At 43.7% G+C, this 27,062-nt stretch overlaps 4 protein-coding genes across 13 annotated transcripts in view; 2 read left to right on the top strand and 2 right to left on the bottom strand.

The window, feature by feature from the left end:
- Positions 1-27,062, bottom strand: part of LOC140470734 (histone H2B 7-like) — a 192,504-nt gene that overhangs the window by 6,117 nt on the left and 159,325 nt on the right. For 2 of the 10 annotated variants that reach the window (XM_072566766.1, XM_072566767.1), the window contains exons 3-4: positions 7,507-7,587; positions 5,277-5,643 (exon numbers count right to left, since the gene is read on the bottom strand). The gene's annotated coding sequence lies outside the window, so the exon portion shown is untranslated. Of the gene's footprint in view, positions 1-5,276; positions 5,707-7,506; positions 7,588-16,085; positions 16,464-27,062 lie in introns of those variants that run through there. The other 8 variants (XR_011956641.1, XR_011956643.1, XR_011956642.1 and 5 more) reach the window with 8 other exon arrangements.
- On the top strand, positions 16,639-17,524 carry LOC140470884 (histone H4). The gene has a single exon (XM_072566829.1). The coding sequence runs from the start codon at positions 16,660-16,662 to the stop codon at positions 16,969-16,971; it is 312 nt and encodes a 103-aa protein (XP_072422930.1). The 5' UTR covers positions 16,639-16,659; the 3' UTR covers positions 16,972-17,524.
- LOC140470920 (histone H3) lies at positions 17,901-18,593 on the top strand. Its single transcript, XM_072566857.1, has one exon. It carries the CDS (start codon positions 17,998-18,000, stop codon positions 18,406-18,408), a length of 411 nt encoding a protein of 136 aa, XP_072422958.1. The 5' UTR covers positions 17,901-17,997; the 3' UTR covers positions 18,409-18,593.
- Positions 20,266-25,072, bottom strand: LOC140470593 (histone H2A-like). The gene is made up of 2 exons (XM_072566647.1): positions 24,979-25,072; positions 20,266-20,715 (listed from the first exon to the last, which is right to left on the bottom strand). Exons 1-2 carry the CDS (start codon positions 25,070-25,072, stop codon positions 20,330-20,332), a joined length of 480 nt encoding a protein of 159 aa, XP_072422748.1. The 3' UTR covers positions 20,266-20,329.

Raw genomic sequence — 27,062 nt, 5'->3', positions numbered from 1 at the left:
TTTTGTTTGAGATTATGGATGGCATGGAGTAGTTGGACTGAAGGGTCTGTCTCCTTGCTGTGTGATTCTGACTCTGTTATGAGGGACATGGATAGGTGGACAGGAAGCAGCTGTTTCCCTTAGTCGAACGATCAGTAACAAGGGGGCATTATTTTCAAGTGAAGGGCAAGAGGCTTAAGGAGGGATTTGAGGATTGTTTCCCCCAGAAGATGGGGGTTTTGGAATGTGTGAAAATACAACACTTGGACTTGCAGTTTCTATTTGAAATCACTAATTGCTCTGGTGTGTGAAAGTGACACTTTGTAACTGCAGGGGTTCCAAGATTTATTAATGTGGAATATTCATATAAAGGAGTAGGAGGAGGCCATTCAGCCCCTTGACCCGGTTCCACCATTTAATGAGGAGGAGTTTCTTCAGCCAGACAGTGGGAAATCTGTGGAAAACATTACTGCAGACGGCTGTCATTATGTCTTTAAGACAGAGGTTCTTGATCAGTAGAGAGAAGGCAAGAGAATGAGGTTAAGAAACATATCAGCCATGATGGAATGGTGGAGCAGACTTGATGGGCTGAATGGTTGCTATATCATATGGTGTTGGTTACTAAGTGACGAAGCGACTGTGATGCATCACACAGTTTAGTCCCTAAGATTCAGAGCTTTCTGAGCATGTGCTATGAGTCACCCACACTAAAATGTGTTCAGGCAGCTGGACAACCAACACAACATATGGGCTAGAAGCCTTCAAAACCCTGCTTCCTCTATTCTATACAGCTGTGGCTGATCTCATCTCCAATTTCCTGCCCTCGCTCCCTTTCACCCCTCACTGATCAATAATCTGTTGGTCCCCTTCTTCAATATATTCAGTGTCCCCATATGCCCCCACACACTGAGGGGTGAATTTCCAGAGATTCCCATCTCGTCTCCCTTGGAGAGAAGCCTTTCCTCACCATCTCTGTTTTCAATCTGTCCCACCCCATTCTCCTGAAACAATGATCCTCTCATTCTAAACTGTCCCACTTAAGGATACATACACTGTCTGTCTCCTTTGTCAATCCCACCCCCTTTAGCGTCCTATATCCCTCAGTTGCCTCTCCCCTCATTCCTCTAAACTCCAAAGAGTATTGGCCTAAACTGCTCACTCTCTTATTCAACAACAAACTCCTTATCTCTGAACATGAAATGTACAAAATCATGTTACAGTTAGATGGTATCTTGGATGTGGAATACACATCTCAAAGTGAGTTAGTCATAGTTTCCAAGAGGTCTACAGCCCAGAAAAAGACCCATCGGACCACCAAATCTGTGCTGGTCAGAAAAACCACCTCACTGTTCCCTAATCCTATTTCCCCAGTACTTGGCCCCATAACCTTGGGGTCACGAGTGCACATCTAAATCCTCCTGCAACGTGATGACGGTTTCTGCCTCTCCTTCACTTCCAGGCAGTGAGTTCCAGATTCCCCACCACCCTCTTTTTGAATAAGATTTTCTTCTCATCCCCTCTAAACCTCCTGACCCTTACCTTCAATCTGTGCCCCTCGCCCTACCTTCGTCAAAGGGGGAACGTTTCTTCCTGCCTACCCTATTTTCACCCCTCATCTTTTTATACATCCCTCTCTTTCAATCCACTCTGCTGTAAGGACAATAACCCCAGTCTGTCCAATCTCTCTCCATCACTGAAACTCTCCAGCCCCCAAGGCAATATGTGATAAATCTCCCTGTGCATACTCTCCCAGTTCATTTAGATTTGTACTGTTGGTAAAATGTCTTTTATTTACAGCTTACTGAAATCCTGCATCAGGAAGGAAACACATAAGCTATTTTGCAGTGGAAAAAAAGGCAGTTAATTTTTAATCAGCAAAGTTATGTTTTTAGCAGGTGATTAATGTAAAGTCACCATTGTCTCATTAGAGAGAGGGAGAAAGGGGTGTGGAGGCGAGAAAGAGAAAAAGCAAAAACTGTTTTATGGTTTAACCTGAGGGTCACCACATCTAAGGCACAGGGAATGATTATTCACAGCAACCTCAACCAGAGCAGCAATTGAACCGCATGCTGTCAGCGTGACGATACATTGTAAGCCAACTGTAGAATCAACTGAGCTAACCAACCTCTACATGGCCAGTGGCAAAAACTTTGGGTGGCACAGTGGCTCAGTGGTTAGCATTGCTGCTTCACAGCGCCAGGGTCCCAGCAACAATTCCAGCTGCGGATGACTGTCTTTTGGGAGTTTACACATTCTCCTCTTCTTTGCCTGGGTTTTCTCCGGGTGCTCCGGTTTCCCCCCACAGTCCAAAGATGTGCAGTTTAGATGGATTGGCCATGTGAAGTTGCCAATAGTGTGTGAGGGTTATACAGGCTAGGAGGGTTTGTCATGGGAAATGCAGGGTTACAGCGATAGGGTTGGGTGGTGTGTCCTGTGGGATGCTATTCAGAGGATCATTATGGACCTGATGGGCCGAAAGGCCTGTTTCCACACTGATGATGATGTGCAGGTTAGGGGGATTGGCCATGGTTAATGCAGGGTTATGGGAGTAGGGTTAGGGTCTGGGTGGGATGTTCTTCCCTGGATTGGCATAGACTGGATGGGCTGAATGGTCTCTTCGGACACTGTATGGATTTTGGTGACATTGATGTTTAGCTCAATGATGTGGGGCAATGTATTCTGGTCTCAATTTTGATGAGATTCACAATTTTTGATGTGTTTCTGAAATAATGTGCAAGCAAACTCCTATGTTTTCAGCTCCCCAGGGTGTGTCCTGTAGACGTGAATTTGTTCCTGCTCTGTGAATTGATACTGTCAATATTAATCTGTACTCGTCAATTTCTCCTATATCAATACGTTAATGCAGTTACCAATCTATGCCCCTCAATCTCTGCCTTGTCAATATGTGAACTTAAATGTAGATTTCTACCTGTCAGATCCTGTTTGATGAATGTGAATAGTGCAGGTACTAAAAAGTATGTGAGACTCTGCTGTGTGAATATGCGTGTTGTTGTCAGAGTGTACTTGTCAGATTATGCTGTGTGAATCTGGGAGTGTAGTTATCATTCTGTTCCTGTCAGTTTTAGCTTAGTGAATGAGAGTGTAGTTATTAATCTTTCCCTGACAGTTACTGCAATGCGAGTGTGAGACTTAAGTTAACAGAAATTGACCGATGGAGACTGATAGTCACACGTTTGCATCACACTAACAGTGTCGTCATCATTTGTTTGTCTATTTCTGCAACATGAGTGTGTAGTTATCAGCCTGCACTTATCAGGTTCCACTCTTGTGTATCAAAGTGGAAGCTAGTAATATTCTCTGTGTCTATGTGATACATTCTGTGATATTTGTTATGAGGGTGTTGAGACTGGAGGTAAAAAAAATGACTGCAGATGCTGGAAACCAGATTCTGGATTAGTGGTGCTGGAAGAGCACAGCAGTTCAGGCAGCATCCAAGTAGCTTCGAAATCGACGTTTCAGGCAAAAGCCCTTCATAATGTTAAGACTGGATCTTAATCTTTACCACATTTTCTGATTTTTTTTTAGTTGACTCTCGGTCTGTCGGGGTGGATGGGGGAGAGAGGAGAAAGGGTGATGGCAGAAGGGAAACTGCATTATTCTGAGAACCATTCTGAATTATGGTCACACATTTCCTGTTTGGGGAGAGAGTCTGGGATCTGTGATATCACTGAGACATTTAGTTTTAATTTGTACCCAGACATTGTTGGTATTTACTTTGTGAAAGAGAGTTTTATTCTACATGTCAGTCCATTTCTGTCTGATAATTTTCATACCAATATGCAACACAACAGCATGTCATCTCCTTTCTCATCAAAATCAGTGTCACTGATATGGTACAGCTCAGAAGCAGACTACTCAGCCTGTTGTGTCTGTACTGGGACATCCTGTTATGCATCAGTTCTGCAGTAATTGTTGGGAATGTGAACATCATCCACTCATTGTCAGCGTCAAAATGGAAAGGACAATTCGGCATCAGTTCTGTTGTCATCTGACTTTTATTAACTATAGTGCTAGTTTTGATATATTTCCCATAGTCTTAATCACAGAACATTGGTCAGATCTCATTTGTGTTCAGTTCTGGGCATTTTTTGTTAAGGGAGGATTCTCAAGCTCTGGAGAGGGTTCATTGGAGATTTACTTGATCTCGTTCATTTATGTTCAGTTGTGGGCTTGTGTAGCATAAACTCTGCAAATAAACTCTTTTGAATGATGCTTAATTGTATTGCATTTCAGTCCCAGATTATTGTTACATTGTGTGTGCATGCCTGGAAGTAGATTTTATCAGGCGCTGCTGGGCATTGCATATCCTCAGCTGAGATAAGTGATGTTGAGAGTCAATACGTATCTGGAAATAATTCAGGCCTAATTTTATTCTTTTCTTTTCAGCATTCAGTGGCTGAGTGAGAGTGAGCTTGCTCTTGTGCTGCCACTCTGTAACTCAGTTCATGTCTCCTGTAATGAATGGGAAACAGCCAAAGTTCTTTAATTGTTAGTGCCTGTAGGAATCCCGTGTAGTGAAAATGTGACACACTGCAGCAGAAAGGATTCTGTGCTGCTCTTCAGCGTCAAGGTAGGAAACACAATGAACCTTTTGTAACTTGTATAATGCAGAATCTAACAGTAGTATTGATACAAAATGTTCGTCTTCAGAATGACATTAGTTTTGTTTCAGTGCATATTGATGTACTTTTCTGAACACTGCTGAACTCACAATCAGTGTGAACTGAATCCGTTTGCAACTAAGTGACAAACCATTCAACTGCATTGGACCTGACATAATGTTCCTTGTACAGAAAAGACAATTGGCTATTTAACTTTTTTTCTGATGTGGACAGAACTTTACCCTGCTCTGTAGTGTGATGTACCATTAACAGTACTCTTAGAGACATAGAGATGTACAGCATGAAAACAGACCCTTCAGTCCAACCCGTCCACGCCGACCAGATATCCCAACCCAATCTTGTCCCACCTGCACCTGGCCCATATCCCTCCAAACCCTTCGTATTCATATACACATCCAATCCATGCCCCTCATAATTTTGTAAACCTCTGAGGTCACCCCTCATAGAGGTTTACAAAATTATGAGGGGCATGGATAGGATAAATAGACAAAGTCTTTTCCCTGGGGTTGTGTTACTCTATAGTAGGAAGGAGGAATGGAAAAGGATTTTTATTTTTTGTCACGCAGTAAGAATACGTAAATTATCAAATTCAATTTATGGAATAATCAACACTGTTCAACTCTGCTTGAAAATAAAATGAGCAGTTTTACAAACCTACTAATTTTGGCCTTTTCTTTCCCTTTCTCCACTGCTTTGAAGGGTGGTTGTTAGATTCCACTGATGAATTGTGAAATTGCAGATGATTTCACGCTTTGTGATACATCCTCGGGAAGGATAGGATGAATGCAGAGCTCTTTGTAGATAATTGCAACTAATTTTGAAAGTAGTACATAATTATCTTTAAAAAAAGGTTTGCTCGCAGAGCTGCAAGGTTCATTTCCAGGCGTTTCGTTATCCTAATAGGTAACATCTTCATTGGGCCTCAGGCAAAGCACTGCTGAAAGTTCCTGCTTTCTATTTATATGTTTGGGCTTCTTTGGGTTGGTGATGCCATTTCCTGTGGTGAAGTCACTTCCGGTTCCTTTTCTCAGGGAGTGGCAGGAAAAAGGAAGAAAACACACTCAATACACAAGGAAAGAAAGCACTGGAAAGACAAAATAAAGATAACAAACATTGTTATCCTACCTGCAGACAAAGGACACTTGTCAGTCATTCTAAATCGAAGAGACTATATTGAAAATGCAAATGCACTACTTACAGATACCAATACTTACTAACAAATGGCGATAGACCCGACTCCACAACTGGAGAACTGAATCACAGCCCTACTCAAAAAACTCCAGAAATCTGGAGAAATAAATAAGCCAGACTTCCAAAAAAATGAAACCAGATGAATTCAACACACCACGATTCTACGGATTACCCAACATTCACAAACCTAGTAGGGTAATGAAATGTCTGGAAATGATCCTTGCAGCTCAGTGAGCAAACCTACAACCAAAACCTCAGCCTGAGTTACAAATCTTCTCAAAACTCACTAATGGCAGATGAGTTTAATCTGGCAAAGTGTAAGATGCTGGACTTTGGGAGATCAAATGTTAAGGAAAGGTATACAGTAAATGGCTGGACTCTGAAAGTAATTGATGTACAGAAGGATCTTGGGGATCAAGTCTATAGCTTCCTGAAAGTGGCCATGCAAGTAGATAGGGTGGCATCTAGAGGAAGGTGTCTGGCATGCTTGCCTTATTTGTTGGGGAATTGAGTACAAGAGTCAGGATGTCATATTGCAGTTTTATAAGACTTTGCTTTGGTCATACTTAGAGTATTGTGACAAAAGATTAATTCTGTCCTTCTCATTTCCTGATCGCTGACATGTTTCCTTCAATATCTGTACTCACGATCTACTTCATATATAGTTGTTCAAACTAACAGCATCGACTATTTGTTCACCTCTATTATAATGTGAAAAGTATGCTTACTAAAGTTCAGAAGCCATGAGGACAGCCTTGAATCGGGACCTTTGGTTCCTGTCACACTACACACTCAGTCACACGCACACACTCTCTCATCCACACACTTCCCCACATACACCCATGCATACAACACCCACACAGACTCATACACACATTTTTTCATGCGTGCACACACACATTCGCAGATGCAGTCATGCGTGCACACACACACACACACACACACGTCTATGGGGTGAATATGCTTTTGCAGATACACTCTATTTTGCTCAAAAAGAGCACAACCTGCAGGCAGTCAATCGAGGTAGTTCTTTATAAATTCCTACTTTGGCAATAGAACTATCTGACTCAAGATTGGGACACAGACAGACTCTAACCTCACACCTTTAATACATTGTCTGAGTTGAGATGTCACCCTTTTTAAAATAAAACCTGAAGTCATCTTGAGAATGGGACATAAATGTATTTATCGGATGTATATATAACTGAAACCTGCAACCCATTCTAAAAGATGAAAGACTTAACAATCCTGATTTATTCAATATATAATTTCAGATGCATAACATTGTAACCTTTAGCTATAAATTCTGTGTCTCGTGATCCGGTTTCACAGCTATCTGATAAAGGAGCAGCGATCTGAAAGCTAGCACTTCCAAATGAACCTGCTGGACTATAATCTGATGTTGCGTGATTTTTCAATTATGGTTGCCATATTACAGGAAGGACGTGGAGGTTGGTTCGATGTTCAGATTTAGTGCAGTGTATATTTCGGATGAGGATTCTTTTCAAATTGATTGGAACTGAGTAGTATGTATTGAGAATATAGATTAAAAAATATTAACTTCTGTTTCCTTGGTGGTGTTTGACTCTTGGTTTGAACATATCTCTCTGGGAATGGAGCTCAATGTGAACCTGACTCAATCCACTCTGTGACTGTGGAAAGGATGTTCTTCGCTCTGACAGCAGTAACATACCTGCTGTTTGTTCGAAGCAGCTGGTCACACTTGGCTCTGTACCGAGGGAATATTACATTGTCCTGGTCCTTTAGTACTTGCCTGGAGGAAGACACATCAGTTGTGATTGGCAACATCAATATAACACTCAGTTAATGATCATGATGATTTTTTGTTTAACGGCAGCAATTTAAACAAAACCACGGGTCTGGTTCCACTCCTGCTCTGAGCTGCTCCTTGTCCATTTTTTCTGAACATTCTAAAACCCATTGAGTGAGATTCAGAAACTAAACAACACCCATACAGCTCCATGAATGGGCCACCTGATGCAAGTGGGTATGTGGATATGTGAGTTTAGTTATTGATCTATACCTGTCACATCCTGTTTGGTGAATGTGTGGGTGTAGTTATCAAACTGTAACTTTCTGTATATGGTAAATACATTTGCATATTCACACAGCAGGGACTGACTGATAACTAGAGAATCATAAAAAGAACACAACATGGGTGGCATTCAGCCCATCTTGTCCATGCTAAAGCCAACACACCCAGGTGCCCTTTCTCAACCCACTTTCCTTCTACAGCCTGCAACCATGCAGTTTACAAAACTTGAGGTGCAGTTCCAGGGAAGTTTTGTTTAAAAAAAATTGGGGTCTCTTTCTGCAACACCAAATTAGGCAGCGAATTCCAGATACCCACCATTGTCTGCATGAACAACATTTTTCCTCATCCAATCCTACACCACTTAGCTTGAATCTGTGATCCCTGGTTTTTGAACTCTCTGCGAAAGGAAATAGGTTCCTCTTGTCTATTCTAATGTCTCCCTCTCACTAGTTAGTTAAAAATCACTCAACACCAGGTTATAGTTCAACAGGCTTATTTGGAAGTGCACGTTTTCAGAGTGCTGCTCCTTCATCATCAAGCTCACTATTTAGTATTGTAGACCCCCTGTACCCATGGGGGATACGTTCCAGGACCTATGGAGGAAGCCCAAAACTGTAGACAGGTGTGAAACCATTGATTTAAATGGAAATATACCTTCCCGGCAGCCTCCTGGTCCTTGGTTCCGGAACATTCCCTTTTATATGCTCGGACGACAGTAAACCGCAGGTCAGTGGGATAACCCGACCTGGGGATACGGGGGCCACCCTGTATTCCTTAATCATGGCACCACTGTTCCAAGGAACACAACCCCAACCTCTCCAATGTCTCCTGATAGCCACAATTCACCAGCCCTGGCAACATTCTAATAAATCTCCTCTGCACTCTCTCCAGAGTGCACACAATACTCCTGTTGTAGCCACCTGTGTCTCATACATTTTCATTGTTATTTCCCTACATTTCTGTTGCATCCCTCTGCCAGTCAAGGAGAGCATTCCATACAACCCTATCCACTTTAGGAACCTGTGCACTTGCACACCAAGATCTCTCACTTCACCTGTCCCCTCAATAGATTAGATTAGATTACTTACAGTGTGGAAACAGGCCCTTCGGCCCAACAAGTCCACACTGCCCCGCCTAAGCGCAACCCACCCATACCCCTACATTTACCCATTACCAAACACTACGGGCAATTTATCATGGCCAATTCACCTGACCTGCACATCTTTGGACTGTGGGAGGAAACCGGAGCACCCGGAGGAAACCCACGCAGACACGGGGAGGACGTGCAAACTCCACACAGTTAGTCACCCGAGGCGGGAATTGAACCCGGGTCTCTGGCGTTGTGAGGCAGCAGTGCTAACCACTGTGCCACCGTGCCGCCCCATATATTGTCAGTATATTCCCATATATTGTCTGACTTCCCAAAATGCATTCCCTGACACTTGTGGGTGGCACGGTGGCACAGTGGTTAGCACTGCTGCCTCACAGCGCCAGAGACCCGGGTTCAATTCCTGCTTCAGGGGACTGTGTGGAGTTTGCACATCCTCTCTGTGTCTGCGTTGGTTTCCTCCGGGTGCTCCGGTTTCCTCCCACAGTCCAAAAATGTGCAGGTTAGGTGAATTGGCCATGCTAAATTGCCTGTAGTGTTAGGTGAAGGGGTAAATGTAGGGGAATACGTCTGGGTGGTTTGCGCTTCGGCGGGTCAGTGTGGACTTGTTGGGCCGAAGGGCCTGTTTCCACACTGTAACTAATGTAATCTAAACTAATCTAATCAAATTTATCAGAGCTGAACTCCATCTGCCACTTTCCTGCCCACTCCACCAAACCATCGATATAGTTTTGGAGCTTACAGCTGTCCTCTATACGGCCAATTTTTGTGTCATCTGCAAATTTCACAAATCTGCCCACCATATCATTAATGTATAGAATAAATGGCAGCGGTTCCAACACTGAGCCATGCAGACTACTGCTTGTAACAGCTTTCCATTCACAATGGCCACCATTGACCATTATCCTTTCTTTCCTGTGACTGAGCCAACTCTGGATCCAATTCAACATATTACCCTGTATCCCATGGTGTTTTACTTCTTGGACCAGTCTGCTATGATGATGCTGCTCCTTTAACAAGCTTGTAAAAGACACAGGCTCCAAAAAGTGTGAGTCGGTGGGTTTTAGGGCTATTCTGATTATAGCTGACAGGTAAAGCCTCAGACAAAAAGTTACCACATTTTTAAAAAGTGGCTCAGTTTTCCCAGGTTTGATTTGATTTTTGGCTGTCTTTCTATTGATTGAAAGCAGTCAGGCAGTTGAAAAAGCTGCTGAACCCAAAGAAGCCGGTCCATGCTGGTCCTCTCTCCCTGACATCTCTCTTGTAAGACCGTGTGTTTGATTTTACCTTTTGTGCCAAGGGTGTTGATGGGGATTGTATTAAATTTTGGAAACACCATCATTAAGTTGATATAATCTGTTGGGTTTTCGAATTTATTAAGTTATTCAATATTCTGTTCTCTTTTGTATGTCATTTAGTAACTTTGGAAATCAATACTGCTTTGTTTAAAACTACATCGTTTGACCAGCTGCATCCCTCCTGGAATATCTTTGTTCCACCCACTTAAAACAACTAGCAAATTTAGGGTCTGGGTTACTTTCTTGAAAGTTTTGAACGGGGTCTGGCCTTTTCCGTAAAAGGCTGGGGCTGTTTGCAGAGTTTTGTTTTGTGGTTCTGATTTGGGATTCGGGTTGCTGGACTCTGAGATAGTGAGTGGTAAGTCTTAGCGTCTTTTGTTCTGGTGGTAAATTTAATTGGTTTTAACAGTGCCTGGAAAAAGGGAGGACTGCAGATGCTGGAGATCAGAGACTAGAGTGTGGTGCTGAAAAAGCACAGCAGGTCAGGCAGCATCTGAGGAGTAGGAGAATCAATGTTTTGGGCATCAGCCCTTCATCAAGAAACAGTGTTTGGGATAGCAACGGCTCCGAGAGTCATCAAGAGCTTTCTGGGGGTGGAAGAAGTGTCTTCAGAATTTTGAAAAAAGGGATTAATGCCAAGCTGCCGGAATTAGCAGACCAGCTGGAGCTCAACCTGCCTCCTTCCATGAGGAAAAGGGCGATAATGAGAGTAATAGCTCAAATTTAAATTTGCTGGAAACGCCATCAGAATCTTTAGGGATGGCTAACATTCAATTGATAATGAAACAACTCGAGTTAGAGGCAAAAGTCAAGGAATGGACAACAGAAACAAAACAGTTTGAAGTACGATTAAAAGCAGAAAAGAAGGAGAAGGGAGAGAAAAGGGGAGAGAGGAAAGGAATAAATAGGGAGTTTGAACTTTGGAAATTGGCACTTAGACAGGAGTTAAAAAATTCACTTCCCGAAGTAATGAGAATTTATGTGGAAGAGCAGAGAGTTAAAACAGCAAGACTGGCATCGGAAATGGCTGAGGATTGAGTTGATCAACAAAACAAAGTTGAGCTTACAACATCAATTTCAATCCATGAGGGATAATAATTGTGGATAAGAGAAATTCTCACCTGGAATGGGAAAAGTAGATCTCTATGAAGATGATATGGATGATTTACCATGGTAAAAAGGAAACCCTTGAAAGGGAAAACGAAGTGAAAAAGCTCTTGTGTTTTCACTGCAATAAAGTAGGCCACATGAAATCGGTGTTGATGGGTTGGGAAAAGCACTGAGGAGCCGGATGTAGGAAAACAGGATAAGTCGGGAAATTTTTTTGGAATGGTAACAGAAAGCTCTGTGGAGACGAGAAAACTGCACCAGAATGTACAAGCTGGTCGAAGGTTGTTTATGGAGGAAATGCCCAGATCTTCTTAAACCATACACTATGAAGGTAACGTTTAGTCGCATAGACCAGGAGCAGCAGGTTAAGAGGTTCCAATATTAAGAAATACAAGGATTCTCTCAATCTGCGATGCTAAAAGATGAGGATATATGTACCTCTGAAGGACTATTGCCAGAAAAGGTATGAGTAAGTGCTACGAGCTAGTGAGAGCAGGAATAGGAGGATAGAGCAGCTGAGGAACTGGTGTATGGGAGAAGGATTGACATATTTGGATCATTGGTGACTCTTTTGGGGTAGAAGTGATCTATACCAGAAGGATGGATTGCACCTAAATTGGAAGGGACTAATATACTGGCAAGAATATTTGCTAGAGCTGTTCGGGAGGATTTACTCAGGTGGGGGTTGAGGTTGGGACCCAGGGAGATAGTGACGGAAGAGATCAGGCTGAGACTGGGATACAGTTGAGAGCAGAAGCGAGTCAAACAGTCAGGGCAAGTAGGGACAAGGAGGACTAATAAATTAAACTGCATTTATTTCAATACAAAGGGCCTAATAGGGAGGGCAGATGAACTCAGGACATGGTTAGGAACATGGGACTAGGATATCATAGCAATTACAGAAACATGGCTCAGGGATAGGTAGGACTGGCAGGTTAATGTTCCAGGATACAAATGCTACAGGAAGGACAGAAAGGGAGGCAAGAGAGCAGGGGGGTGGCATTTGTGATAAGGGATAGCATTACAGCTGTGCTGAGAGAGAATAATCCCGGAAATACGTCCAGGGAAGTTATTTGGGTGAAACTGAGAAATAAGAAAGGGATGATAACCTTATTGGGATTGTATTATAGGCCCCTTAGTAGACAGAGGGAAATTGAGAAACAAATTTTGTGAGCAGTTCTCAGATATCTGTAAAGATAATAGGGTGGTTATGGTAGGGGGATTTTAACTTTCCAAACATCGACTGGGACTGCTATCGTGTTAAAGGTTTAGATGGAGAGGAATTTATTAAGTGTGTACAAGACAATTTTCTGATTCAGTATGTGGATGTACCTATGAGAGAAGGTGCTAAACTTGACCTACTCTTGGGAAATAAAGCAGCGCAGGTGACTGAGGTGTCAGTGGAGGAACACTTTGGGGCCAGTGACCATAATTCTATTAGATTTGAAATAGTGATGGAAAAGGATAGACCAGATCAAAACGTTGAAGTTCTAAATTGGAGAAAGGCCAATTTTGATGATCTTAGGCAAGAACTTTTGAAAGCTGATTGAGGGCAGATGTTCGCACGTAAAGGGATGGCTGGAAAATGGGAAGCCTTCAGAAATGAGATAACTAGAATCCAGAGAAAGTATATTCCTACTTGGGTGAAAAGAAAGGCTTGTAGGTATAGGAAATGCTGGATGACTAAAGAAATTGAGGGTTTGGTTAAGTAAAAGAAGGAAGCATATGTCAGGTATAGACAGGATAGATTGATTGAATCCTTAGAGTATAAAGGAAGTAGAAGTATACTTAAGAGGCAAATCAGGAGGCTAAAAAGGGAACATAGATAGCTTTGGCAAATAGAATTAAGGAAAATCCAAAGGGTCTTTACAAGTACCTTAAGGACAAAAGAGTAACTAGGGAGAGAATAGGGCCCCTTCAAAGATCAGCAAGGCAGCTTTTGTGTGGAGCCGCAGAAGTGGGGGAGATACGAAATGAGTATTTTGCACCAGTATTTACTGTGGAAAAGGATATGGAAGATACAAACTGTCGGGAAATAGATGGTGACATCTTACAAAATGTCCATATTACAGAGGAGGAAGTGCTGGATGTCTTGAAACGGGTAAAGGTGGATAAATCTCCAGGACCTAATCAGGTGTACCCTAAAACTCTGTGGGAAGCTAGAGAAGTGATTGCTGGGCCTCTTGCTGAGATATTTTTATCACCAATAGTCACGGTGAGGTGTCGGAAGAGTGGACGTTGGCTAACGTCGTGCCACTGTTTAAAAAGGGTGGTAAGGACAAGCCAGGGAACTGTAGGCCAGTTAGCCTGACTTCGGTGGTGGGCAAGTTGTTGGAGGGAATCCTGAGGGACAGGATGTAAATTTATTTGGAAAGGTTAGGACTGATTAGGGATAGTCAACATGGCTTGGTGCGTGGGAAATTATGTCTCACAAACTTGATTGAGTTTTTTTAAAGAAGTAACAAAGAGGATTGATGAGGGCAGAGCAGTAGATGTGGTCTATATGGACTTCAGTAAGGCATTCGATAAGGTTCCTCATGGGAGACTGATTAGCAAGGCAATATCTCATGGAATACAGGGAGAACTAGCCATTTGGGTACAGAAATGGCTCAAAAGTAGGAGACAGAGGGTGGTGGTGGAGGGTTGTTTTTCAGACTGGAGGCCTGTGACCAGTGGAGTGCCACAAGTATTGGTGCTGGATCCTCTACGTTTTGTCATTTATACAAATGATTTGGATGTTAGCATCAGAGGTACAGTTAGTAAGTTTGCAGATGACACCAAAATTGGAGGTGTAGTGGACAGTGAAGAAGGTTACCTCAGATTACAACTGGATCTTGACCAGATGGGCCAATGGGCTGAGAAGAGGCAGATGGAGTTTAACTCAGATAAATACGAGGTGCTGCATTTTGGGAAATAAAATCTTAGCAGGAGTTGTACACTTAACGTTAGGGTCCAAGGGAGTGTTGCTGAACAAAGAGACCTTGGAGTGCAGGTTCATAGCTCTTTGAAAGTGGAGTCGCAGGTAGGATAGTGAAGTTTGGTATGCTTTCCTTTATTGATCAGAGTATTCAGTACAGGAGTTGGGAGGTCATGTTGCGGCTGTACAGGACATCGATTAGGCCACTGTTGGAATATTGCATGCAATTCTGGTCTCTTTCCATATGGAAAGATGTTATGAAACCTGAAAGGGTTCAGAAAAGATTTACAAGGATGCTGCAAGGGTTGAAGGATTTGAGCTATAGGGAGAGGCTGAATAGGCTGGAGTTGTTTTTCCTGGAGTGTCGGAGGCTGAGGGGTGACCTTATAGAGGTTTACAAAATTATGAGGGGCATGGATAGGTTAAATAGGCAAAGTCTTTTCCCTGGGTTCAGGGAGTCCAGAACTGGAGGGCATAGGTTTAGGGTGAGAGGGAAAAAGATATAAAAGCGACCTACGGAGCAACGTTTTCACACAGGGTGGTATGTGTATGGAATGAGCTGCCAGAGGAAGTGGTGGAAGTTGATACAATTGCAACATCTCAGAGTCATTTGGATGGGTCTATGAATAGGAAGGGTTTGGAGGGATGTGGATTGGGTGCTGGCAGGTGGGACTAGATTGGGTTGGGATATCTGGTCAGTATGGATGGGTTGGACCAAAGTTTCTGTTTCCATGCTGTACATCTTTATGACTCTATAATGGGAATTCACGTTGAAACAAGAAAGACTCAGTTGTAAGAGATGAGGTGAGAGTGTCCAGTGAAGAGTGGAGGAGTCATAGTAGAAGTACTGCACAAACGTTCAGCTCCAGGAATACAATTTGTTCTTGCTAATGATGTTGCAGATTCACCGGAAAGAGTGCCACCGGACTGTGGTTGAAAAGCCAATGGAAATTCAGGAAACTGAACTATTGCAGGACACATATCCTGGGATTTTTCCTGACTGTGTGGAAAGAAGGTCACAAAGTCACCAGTTGAAACAGGAAAGATCAAAGAGTACAGATAAAGTTGAAGTGAAATTAGCAGAGACCCTGTTTGATCAGATGGCTGAAACAAACCAGAACAGATTGATGAACAAAGCAGACACCTTTAGCTCAGGTAAGTTAACTAAGTTACAGCAGAAAGATGAACATTTCAAGCAATTGTATCAAAAGGCATATACAAAAAGCATCCGAATGTTTCCCTGAATGTTGTTATTTTTAAAATGATGTCTGAATGAGGAAATGGAGACGATCACATATTCAGGCAGATGAGATATGGGCAGAAGTTTATCAAGTTCTATTGTCAGTAGGTTACAGAAAGGAGGTGTTGTGAGGAGCGCATGATCTACCTGCAGAGATTGTATGTTTGGAATTCACATTATTTAATTGTCATCTCTGTACGTGACAACTATTCAGTCGAGGATTAATTCTGTCCTTCTCAGTCACAGATAAACTCCATGTAAATATTCTTCATCTGGGTTGGAGGATTTGAGCTATAGACACAGGCTGAATCGGCTAGAACTGTTTTCCCTTGGAGAGTGACTTTATAGAAGTTTATAACATCATGAGGCACATGGAGAAGTGGTGCAGGCTGGTAAAATTGCAACATTTAAAAGGCCTCCCTCAGCAGGCCCACACACAGCCCGAGAAAGGCCTCTTTCTTCCCCCCAACCCGCTCACTCCAAGTTCCGGGACCAGTTCCTGCTCCGCTCTTACAAACAGCCCCCGGTTCTCCCTGAACTCACCCCGAATCAATCCCGGTCTCGGAACCCCCTCTCTGTCCCAGGCTCCCATCCCGATGTGCTGCTGGAAGGAGCCTGCTGTTCCCTCCCTTCCCTGGGCGCTGATCTCTCCATTGCGGTCTGTTTCAAACAAACCTCTTGTACTCACTGAGTAAATGCTCCTCAATGGCAGCGCTGGGGGAGGGCCTCACGCATGCTCTCCTCTACTCAGGAACAGTCAGCTTTGGGGAGAAAAGGTAAAAACAATGACTGCAGATGCTCAAAATCAAATACTGGATTAGTGGTGCTGGAAGAGCACAGCAGTTCAGGCAGCATCCAACGAGCAGCGAAATCAACGTTTCGGTCAAAAGCCCTTCATCAGGGTTCAGTCCCAGATACAGTTAGGACTGAAGTGAGCTGGAGGCGGAGCTGGATGATCAAAGCCATTTCCCTGCTCTGTCTGTCATTCAGTTTGCTCTCTGGACCCGCCTCTCACTCTCTGTCAGCTCTTTCTCAGTCAGGTCTGGCCGGGCTGTATAAAAAAGGAAGGGGCGAGAGCTCCGCTCTCATTCGGCAGCGGTTGGAGTGAAGAATCGTGATGTCTGGAAGAGGTAAAGGAGGCAAAGGCCTGGGAAAAGGCGGAGCGAAGCGGCACCGCAAAGTGCTCCGTGATAACATCCAGGGCATCACCAAACCAGCCATCCGGCGCCTGGCTCGCCGTGGCGGTGTCAAGCGGATCTCGGGCTTGATCTACGAGGAGACCCGCGGGGTGCTGAAGGTTTTTCTGGAGAATGTGATCAGGGATGCTGTCACCTACACTGAGCACGCCAAGCGCAAGACGGTCACCGCCATGGATGTGGTGTACGCTCTGAAACGCCAGGGCCGCACTCTCTATGGATTCGGAGGCTGAGCATAAAGCGACCCTTTTCCAGCGAACCCAAAGGCTCTTTTCAGAGCCACCCAAACCCTCCGAGAGAGAGCGGAGACCTGAGGACGGGGAAAGCAATGTATAGGGAGTGTATACTGTAACGGTTCTTTAACTTCCCATTGTGCTCTGATACTGTTGTTACATATTGCGGTAAATGTATTTCATTGACCCTTCCAGAAACGATAATTTCATGAGTTTTGATGTTGCGACACAGCGGATGATTTCAGAGCCTGTTTTTTCCATGTGCCTGTTACACACCGTTCAAGCAGCTATTAAATTGCGTTTCGGCTGATTATAACCTGGTTGAAATAAAACATTGACTTGGTAGGGTTTTTGTAATTTTATCTTGGTACAATGTCAAGATGTTTAAATCGGCAGGGTTGTTAACGGCGGGTAGACGTTCGGTTGTTCAGTTTGAGCTGTTTTAAACCCCGCCAGACAGATCAGGCAACAATCCCTCCTTCCTGTCTGCCCTGACAGCTAACTAAGTTTTAATCGATTGCAATAAAATATCTGAATTCAAAGTTTGTGACAAGATTTGTAGCTTGTTGTGGTTCTGTTCGCCGAGCTGGATATTTGTCTTGGAGACGTTTCGTCCCCTGTCTAGGTGACATCCTCAGTGTTTGGGAGCCTCTCCTACATGCCTGAGGAAACGTCTGCAACACAAATTCCTAGCTCGGCGAATACCACCACAACAAAGTATCTGAATTGCGGACGAGTGGCGTAATATCTCTTATTATGATATTTGATTTCCGGGTTTGAGAGGGTGAATTCGGCGGGCATTTTCAAACTGACCAACTGTCATTTCACGTTATCCAATCAACCTCCAACAATCCTTTTCCTGCCTTTTCTGTACCTTCCGGAGCTGTTTCTCTGTGGGTTGAGGGACAGGGCTGTATCCAATCCCAGCTCTAGGGCGGGCTCTCCATTCCCTTAAACAGGCAGCACCGCAGCAGCCTCAGCATTGACAGCAGCAGCCTGTGTGTGTGTTACAGAGAGTTGGAGAGAATGGCCCGAACCAAGCAGACAGCGCGCAAATCCACCGGAGGGAAAGCTCCCCGCAAGCAGCTGGCGACCAAAGCGGCCCGCAAGAGCGCTCCAGCCACGGGCGGAGTGAAGAAGCCTCATCGCTACAGGCCCGGCACGGTGGCTCTGCGGGAGATCCGCCGCTACCAGAAATCCACCGAGCTGCTGATCCGCAAACTGCCCTTCCAGCGGCTGGTGCGAGAGATCGCTCAGGACTTCAAGACCGACCTGCGCTTCCAGAGCTCAGCGGTGATGGCCCTGCAGGAGGCCAGCGAGGCTTACCTGGTGGGACTGTTTGAGGACACCAACCTGTGCGCCATCCACGCCAAGCGGGTCACTATCATGCCCAAAGACATCCAGCTGGCCCGCCGGATCCGCGGGGAGCGCGCCTAAACGGAGCCTGGCCGTCCCTGCACATTCACCCCGACAGACAGAGAGAGAGAAACACAACGGCTCTTTTCAGAGCCACTAAACCATCCAGAGAGAGCGGGAAACGATGGGGTGCATTAATATTGTAATTATAAAATAAGGAAGTACATACGGAATGAGTTATAGGCAATATTGACATGTGCAGTGAAGTCACATCTAATGAGATTTCCTGTGTTCGCAGAATTTATTATGACAGATTGTGAAATATAATTTTAACATCACCTGGTGTTCGTGGATTGTGAATTCCCGCGAATCTCTCTCTGTCTCGGTTTTCATATGGCCTGTCGTTGGGGGATGGGAAAGATTTCGCGCCAAGCGATGGAATTGTTACTTGCGGACGTTGGTATCGTATTTTAGGGAGTGCACCGGAGCTGAGTAAAGCATTAATGGGGAGTCAGTTAAACACGAAAGTGTAGTTCATACAATCTCACTTTACCCCGTTCCCTCCTTTTACAGCTGAAAAAAAATCACTCACGGGTATTTAATATGCTCTCTCTCTCTGGGGGCAGAGAAGAAAGTCTATCTATAAACACACTAGTGAACAAAGCGCAGAGGGATAGGGTCCGCTCAGTAGTATTTGCTATATCGACTGTGTACTTATTGCATTGGGTCAATTCAGCTTTTCCTGATGGAATCAAAGCGAATATGAAACCCGATCGGGGACATTTGTCATTCTGCAAGTCCAAATTCTACATGTGGCTGTGTGTTTTGCCGGTGTTGGGGGGGGGGGGGGGGGGGGTGGTAATGGGGAAGTGGGGATACGGGGAAGGGAAACGGTAAGTGTGTGCGCGCGAGAGTGTAATTAAATATACGCGTACATCAAAGAGAGTGCATGCCGAACTGAGGAACAGTATGTGCGAGCGTATGAGGGAGATTCACCGTGAGTGACTGTGTGTGTGTATTTCGCTCAAAAGCTGTAAGAACCTGTAAATCCATTTTTTTTTCTTTAGATTAGAATCTATCTGACCCTTGTGGCACAGAGAGTCTCATACAGGGCAACGTACACCTGAAAGGCATTATCTGAGCCAGTGACACCAGTTGTTCAAGCACGTGATGGAAGTTCCGAAAACGAGTGCTTGCAACTAAACCTGTTGGGCTATAAGCTGGTGTTGCGTGATTTCTAACTTTATACACCCCAGTAAAGTATCAGCATCTCCAAACCACAAGTATTCAATAACAAGGCGAGAGTAACTGACTGATCTCATGTGAAAAGTTCAAGCTTCTCCCCATTAAAAATAAAATAAATCCGACAGAGAAGACGTTGTAGCTCCTTTCACAGCTGCCGTGAGTGGCTCTGAAAAGAGCCTGTGGGTTGTCAGATTCAGGAATGGTGTCTTTACTTTTTAAAACGGCTCCCGCAGCGGCGGTTTTCTTGGGCACTTCAACTCTTCCTAAATAACGTGAAACTGCCTGCGAGCGACGAGTACAGGAACTGAGTGACGCATTTATAAGACGATGATTAAACACAAGCGACCACAGACATTGACAAATCAATAAAAAAAAATACACTCTGACCATTGTTATCATAGCTGAAAATGTGTTGCGGGAAAGACGCAGCAGCTCAGGCAGCATCCAAGGAACAGGAGAATCGACGTTTCGGGCATAAACCCTTCTATTCCCTCTGTTCCACCCCCAGAAATAAAAATAATGTACTCCGAGCACTGTTAAGATTGCGTTGTATCAATATTACAAGATAAACTTTTTACGCTCCTTGTACTACGGCTGAAACGGTGAACAGTCATTAGGAATAAGACAGGGACTAAAACCGATATCAGTTAAAGGAAGGTAATTCAATCAGACAGACAGGAGTGTTCAGCTCCTTTCACAGATGCTGTGAGTGGCTCTTAAAAGAGCCTTTGGGTTGTCAGATTCAAGAATACTCTCTTCACTTTTTAGCGGATCCAGCAGCGGCGGTTTTCTTGGGCAGCAGCACGGCCTGGATATTAGGCAGCACCCCGCCCTGAGCGATGGTCACCCCTCCCAGCAGCTTGTTGAGCTCCTCGTCGTTGCGCACGGCCAGCTGCAGGTGCCTGGGGATGATGCGGGTCTTCTTGTTGTCCCGGGCCGCGTTGCCGGCCAGCTCCAGGATTTCAGCCGTCAGATACTCCAGCACCGCAGCCAGATAGACCGGCGCTCCGGCACCCACACGCTCAGCATAGTTACCCTTTCTCAGGAGCCTGTGAACACGGCCCACCGGGAACTGCAGGCCAGCCCGGGACGATCGAGACTTCGCCTTGGCGCGACCTTTCCCCTTCCAGACATGACCACAATCTAACAAACACCGTCACAGAGAATGCTGCACTCCGCCCACATTGCGGCCTCTTATATCTTCGGGAGGAATGGTGTGGCGGCCGTCTCTGATTGGTCCCATTGTTCAGCATCTCCTAATGTTGTTTCAATTCCCAATCAGATATCTGCCTCATTCCCCAATCCGGAGAGGGCACGGGGAGGAGGAGGGCGGAAAGCACCGGCGCCAAATCATCAACCGCCTACTTTCCAATTTGAAAAGCCCGCCAGTTTACAAACAAAAGTGTGTGTTCTATATTGAAAAAGGAAGTACAAAAACGGAGGAACTTTTATAAAATACTCGTATCTTAATTTACTTGGGTTTATAAATGTATACTTCACTCGATCGGTCTCTCCCTCATTTGCCGACCTGTATCCATCCATTTCTAATCTTGAGTGGGTAATTTTCTAAACCTTAAGAAGCTGAAACGAAACAGGCCAAACACTGCAGTCGCTTCACATTTCAGTAGCACCCCGGCCTCCTGATAAAGCAACACACAACATTCTTCCGGCTCAGTAGCGATGGCGACCACGTTGTGCAGATAACATTGTCTCGGTCTCACCATTGTTAACAGCTAACCTGAGAATGCAACTTTTTAAAAAAAGTTATGTGATTTACACATGAAAGACGCGAAACTATCATGGTATTCTAACGGATGAAAGGCTTAACAGAATCAATTTTTCAAAGCATAATTTCAGTTACATCACACTGTAAACTTTTGCTAAAAATTCTGTTAGGATTGAGCCCTCCACTACCACCTGATGAAGGAGCGGCGCTTCGAAAGCGAGTGTACTTCCAATTAAACCTGTTGGATTATAACCTGGTGTGTGATTGTCATACTTTGTGCACCCCAATGCATCACCGGCATCTCCAAATTAACAACTTTTAGAAGATATTTTCAAGCTGTCCTCCCTTATTGCTCTCGCTCTATCAGCAAAATCATCACATTTCAACCCGGCAGCTGTTTTGGCGTTCTCTCGGTTCCCTCTGAAAGCCTCAAAGCAAGTGTTTAGGTTTTTGCATTCTGAAAAATCGGATTACACCCGCGCATTGCAAATATTTTTTTTTAATCAGATGAAAATGCATGCGATGAAAGATGTGGACAACTATGTATTGTTTGCCAAGTTAAAAGTCACGTAACACCAGATTATAAATCCAATCGGTTGATTTGGAAGCACTAGCTTTCGGAGCTATTTTGAAATAGAGTTTGGGTTGCATTTGTGGTAAGACTGTTCTAATCTTTGCATTACAGCTTCTGCTATGAGTCCAGAGATGGGTGAGCCCATGAGTGTGCCATTGATTTGTTCATATATTTGGTTGTTGAATGTGAAGTGTGTTGTGAGCCACAAGTCCAGTGGTTTGAGTATGCAGTCTTTGTTTATAGTTTCCCCATCTTGTTGTCTGTTCTGTATGTCCAGCAGGTTGGCTATTGTTTCTCTGGCTAGGGTTTTGTTGAGAGAGGTGAACAGTGCCGTTACATTGAATGAGACCATAGTTTCTTTCTTGTCTATATGTATATTTCTGATGATGTCCAAGAAATCCTGTGTTGATTGTATGGTGTCTGGATCCACTGATCAGGTGTTTCAGTTTCTGTTGTAGTTCTTTGGCCAGTTTGTGTGATTGTGTCCCTGGTAGCGATACGATGGGTCTGAGTGGGATGTCTGGTTTGTGCACTTCAAGGTAGTCCATAGAATCTGGGGGTGGTGTTGGTTTCAGGTTTCATTCTCTGTAAGTCAAACCTGGTTATCTATCCGTTTTTTTTACAGTTTCCTCAGTGTGTTGTTTATCCTATTGGTGAGCTGTGGGGTGGGGTCAAACTCTCTCTTATTGTAGGTGTTGGTATCTGCAAGTAGTTGTTGCACTTTCTGGATGTACTCTGCTTTGTCCAGAATGACCGTCATTCTGCTTTTGTCTGCTGTTCTTCTCTGCGAGTGCAGCACTAATCTTGTTTCTTCCATTCACTTATATGGTTCACAGACTGTCAACAGATTAGAGCCATGTTGTCTAGTGATAAACTTGGAAATTAAAATTTAATGCTGACTACTCGGGCTGTTGTGTACATGCACTGATTTTATGTATAAAAATGACCTTTGAAAGAAACAGTTGTTATGATACAGGAAGGATGCCCACACTCGATTGATCCTGCTTCATTCTTCCTGCATTGTGCTGCTGAGCAGTTTAAATGTTTACTGTTAAATGGACAGCCAGTTACCAAAGGAGAGTTTTCAGTTCATGTTTCCTGAAGTGAATGGGAAAGACCTTATTTTTTTGACTGTATCTGTAGGATTCACAGACAAGTGAAACCACAGCACGTTGTCAAAGAACGGATCTGTGCTGTTCTTCAGAGTCAAGAAGTTAAAAGCAATGGACCTTTGCACCTCTGATAGTGCAGAGTCTAACTGGGAGTAGTGATACCAAGGTCCGGCCTTCAGAGAGTCACACAGTTATACAGCACAGAAACAGATCCTTTGGTCCAAGCTGTTCATGCTGACCAGAGATCCTAATCTGACCCCGTCCCATTTAAATTAAAAATATCAACACCAGGTTATAGTATAACAGGTTTACGTGCAAGCACTAGCTTTCAGAGTAATGAAGGAGCAGTGCACTGAAAACTAGTGCTTCCAAATTAACCTGGTGTACGACAAATTGGAGTTGTGTGATTCTTAACTTTGTCCACCCCAGTCCAACACTAGCACCTCCACATCATGGCTCGTCCCAATTACCAGCATTTGGCGAATATCCATCAAAACTGTTCCTATTCTTGTGTATATCCAGGTGCCTATAAAAGGTTGTAATTGTACCCACCACCTCCACTTCCTCTTGTAACACATTCCATACAAGCACCACCCTCTATGTGATAAAGTAACCTCACAGGCCCTTTTAAAATCTATTTACCACAATTCAAACCTGTGCCGTCTATTTTTGCACTCATCCACATTCGGAAAAAGACCTTGGCTATCACCATATCATGCCCCTCGTGATTTTCTCAACCTGTACAAAGGTCACACCTCATTCTCCAACAGTCCATGGAACAAAGCAACAGCCTGTTCAGCCTATCCCCCTAACTCAAAACCTCCAGTCCTGGCAATGGAACGTCCTGATGAGAGTAGTGCAGTTGACGTGGTTTACATGGACTCTGTAAGGCGTTTGTCGAAACGTAACCCCTGACCAGGGAGGAAAGACTCAGCAGGCAGGCAGGCAGGCAGCATTCAGGCAAGTGGTAGGTGCTTATTGCAAGCAGAAATGGGTTAGTGCAGGGAGAGGGCCAAATTATCTTCCCCTGAGACTGGCCTCAGAAGAGAGGTCCATGACAGTTTTTTTTATAACAAAAAACAATGTTGTTTATAAACATTCTGATAACCATCACATACAACTTGATTATGAAGTTCCTCCCTCTTACTTTGCATACCCTATTCAATGAGACACCTAATCAATGATGGGCATTTCTGTGGACAGCCCCAGGATCCCCTGAACTCTGAGTTTATAGGACACTGTAATCTCTAGGCCTTGCGATCTTTCTATGCATCCTATTCGTTCACATTCCAAAGTTATTTTCTATACAGCCTCGGGTTTCTCTCAGTCTAGCTTATCTCTCTCAGGACAGCTTGAATGCGGTTATTCATTGTATTCCATTTTATCCTCTGATATATTCCCCACTGTCCGAATTATATGAAGAAAAACAAAAGGACAGATTGTTTTGACTTACTTGCCACAGACTTGTAATTTTAATTTCTGTTATAAAAACTCAGTTACAAAATGTAAAGTAATTTAGCTATCCCAACTATTAGCACTTTGTGATTAATGGGCTGTGAGCAATCTATTGTGTTCTGGGTGTAAGAGAAGTCATTATCTAAAGCCAACTAACCTTCACTTCCAGGTTTAAATGCTTCTTATCCCCTTTATGCTTTAGTATTATGCATCTACTTTTTATGCTGGAAACTACGGTGATGATGCTACGTCTCTTTATGAGAACCTAATTTTTAATATTCTAACTTATTTCAAGAAACTGAATACTATAAGATAACTTTAGCTGTTGCACCCTCAGGTGTTTGAGGGGATTAATGGACTGTAACTATCACCTGATATCTGTCCATTAACTGGGACAATTATCCTTTCATTTAATGTGGCTGGAGTTACTCATTTATTGGATCTTCGGTCTGTTTGTCAGATCTGTTTCGAATGGGAACAGGCTGGATTCTTTTTACTGTCCTCGGAGTGGCTTGTTCAATGGTATCATTCTGCCTTACTGTGCGAGTAGGCTGCTTGGTGTAGTTTCTGCCTGCCATTGCACTTCACATCCTGCTGTTTAATTCTTAAAGGCCAGTTTGTGTTAACAGACATGGGCCACTCTATTCTGGCCAGGTACAGACCACCCCGACAGCCTTTGACAATGTCCCATATAAAAGATTGGTCCAAACTCGGCTCTTGGAGTCTCAAGCAAATTGGATCTGAAATGAGCTTGCAGCCAGGATGCAATCTATAATGGTGGAGGGTTGTGTTTGTGATTGGTAGCCTGTGACCAGTGGTGTACCACAGGGATCAGTGCTGGGACCCTTGCTGCTTGTTACGAACATATTAACAATTGGATATGAATGTCGATTAGATGAAGTTTCATGCAGAAATATTATTTATGTCAGTGCAGCCTTGGAGTGCAATGGGCCTGTTCCTGTGCTATATTGTTCTTTGATCTATGACATGAAAGTTGGTGGTGTTGTTGACAGTGAGGGGGAGGGTCTCAGGTTACAGCATGAGAACATTGGGCACTGCACTGCAATGACAGATGGAATTTAATCCTGATAAATGTGAGGTAATGCATTTTGGAAGGTCTAATAAGGCAAAGAATTACACAACAATGGATTGGTCCCTTGACAGTACTGAGGACAAAAGAGGCCTTGGTATACAAGTCTATAGATCACAGAAGGTGGAATGGGACTACTTGGCACCGCCCTTTTGGCACTGATCATTTGGCCCCGCCATTTTGGCTCTAAACTGTTTTGGCGCTGAGCTGATTTGGCATCAATACAGAATAAAAAAAAAGAATTGTAGAGCCCGTAAGAAATTCATTTTTATTGCATTGTAAGAAAGAAATCTAATATTTTTTTTATTCATTATTTTAACCTATTCATTATAAAAAGGAATTTCTACATTTTGCTACATTTATCAAACCATCATGTGAAAATTTTGGTTTGTCTTTTTTGCGTAGAATGTTTTCAGCCATTTCTGGTATGGGCTCTACAAGAAAATCGAAAGAAAATTGTATTCGAGCTTTCCAATGTGAAGACAGAAGGGCTTAAGTACCATCAAGGCAGTAGATGACTATTAACAATTGTTAAATGAGAAAATTATTACAAAACGAGATTTGAATCTACAAGCGGGTCATTACAGCTTTGACTATCAACGCTTGCTAGTTGAGAAAATTACATTGGGTCGTCAGTCATCCCCTCTTCTTTCACCAAACAAGACTTTTATTTTTATTATGAATTGGCACCAAAACAGCTCAGCGCCAAAGTAATGAGCATCAAAATAGTTTAGAGCCAAAACGGCGGGGCCAAATGTTCGGCGCCAAAATGTACCCGACCCCACAGAGGGTGTCAGTGCAGGCAGACAGGCTGCTGAAGAAGGCATACAGAATGCGTTCTTTCAGTACCTGAGCTGTTGAATGTCAGAGCAAGGACGTCTTATTCCACCTTTATAAAACAGATCAAATACTGTGTTCAGTTCTGATTGCCACACAATTAGAAGAATGGGATTGGCTGGAGAGGATGGAAAGACTCCGTTAAAAGGGGAGACAGTATGAGCTGGGTTTGGTTTCCTCTGAGTAGAGGTGTTGAGGAAGGATCTGACTGAGATATACAAAATTGTGAAAGGTGCAGTCTGAGTAGATTGTGAGAATCTTTCTCCCCTTGGCAGATGTGTCTAAGACCAGAGAATACAAGTTGAAGGTGTGGAGAAAGCAGTTTAGAGGATATCTGAGAAAAATATTTTGATCTAGAGGGTGGGTAAAGTTTGGATCGTGCTGCCTGTGTGTGTGGTGGAATACTCTCACAGCATAGAAAGAAGCATCTGGATATGCCCTTTTAAGAAACCAGGACATAGTCAGCTATGGGCCAAGTGCAGGTAAATGGGATGAATGCAGTTTGCTGTTTGTTGGACATCATGGACATGGTGGACTGAAGGATCTGTTTCTATGCTGTATGACTCCATATCTCTATTACATGCTTTTAAATCTTTTCTGCACCATCTCAAGTTTAACACCATCCTTCCTGGAGAAGGGAGATGAGCGTTGCACACAATCTCCTAAAAGTGGCATCACTAATGTCCTGTACAGCCC

This window comes from Chiloscyllium punctatum, chromosome 52 (genome assembly GCF_047496795.1).
Source record: "Chiloscyllium punctatum isolate Juve2018m chromosome 52, sChiPun1.3, whole genome shotgun sequence".
Lineage (NCBI taxonomy): Eukaryota > Metazoa > Chordata > Chondrichthyes > Orectolobiformes > Hemiscylliidae > Chiloscyllium > Chiloscyllium punctatum.
Note: the sequence above shows the minus strand (reverse complement) of the source record. Positions and strands in the feature narration are given on the sequence as shown.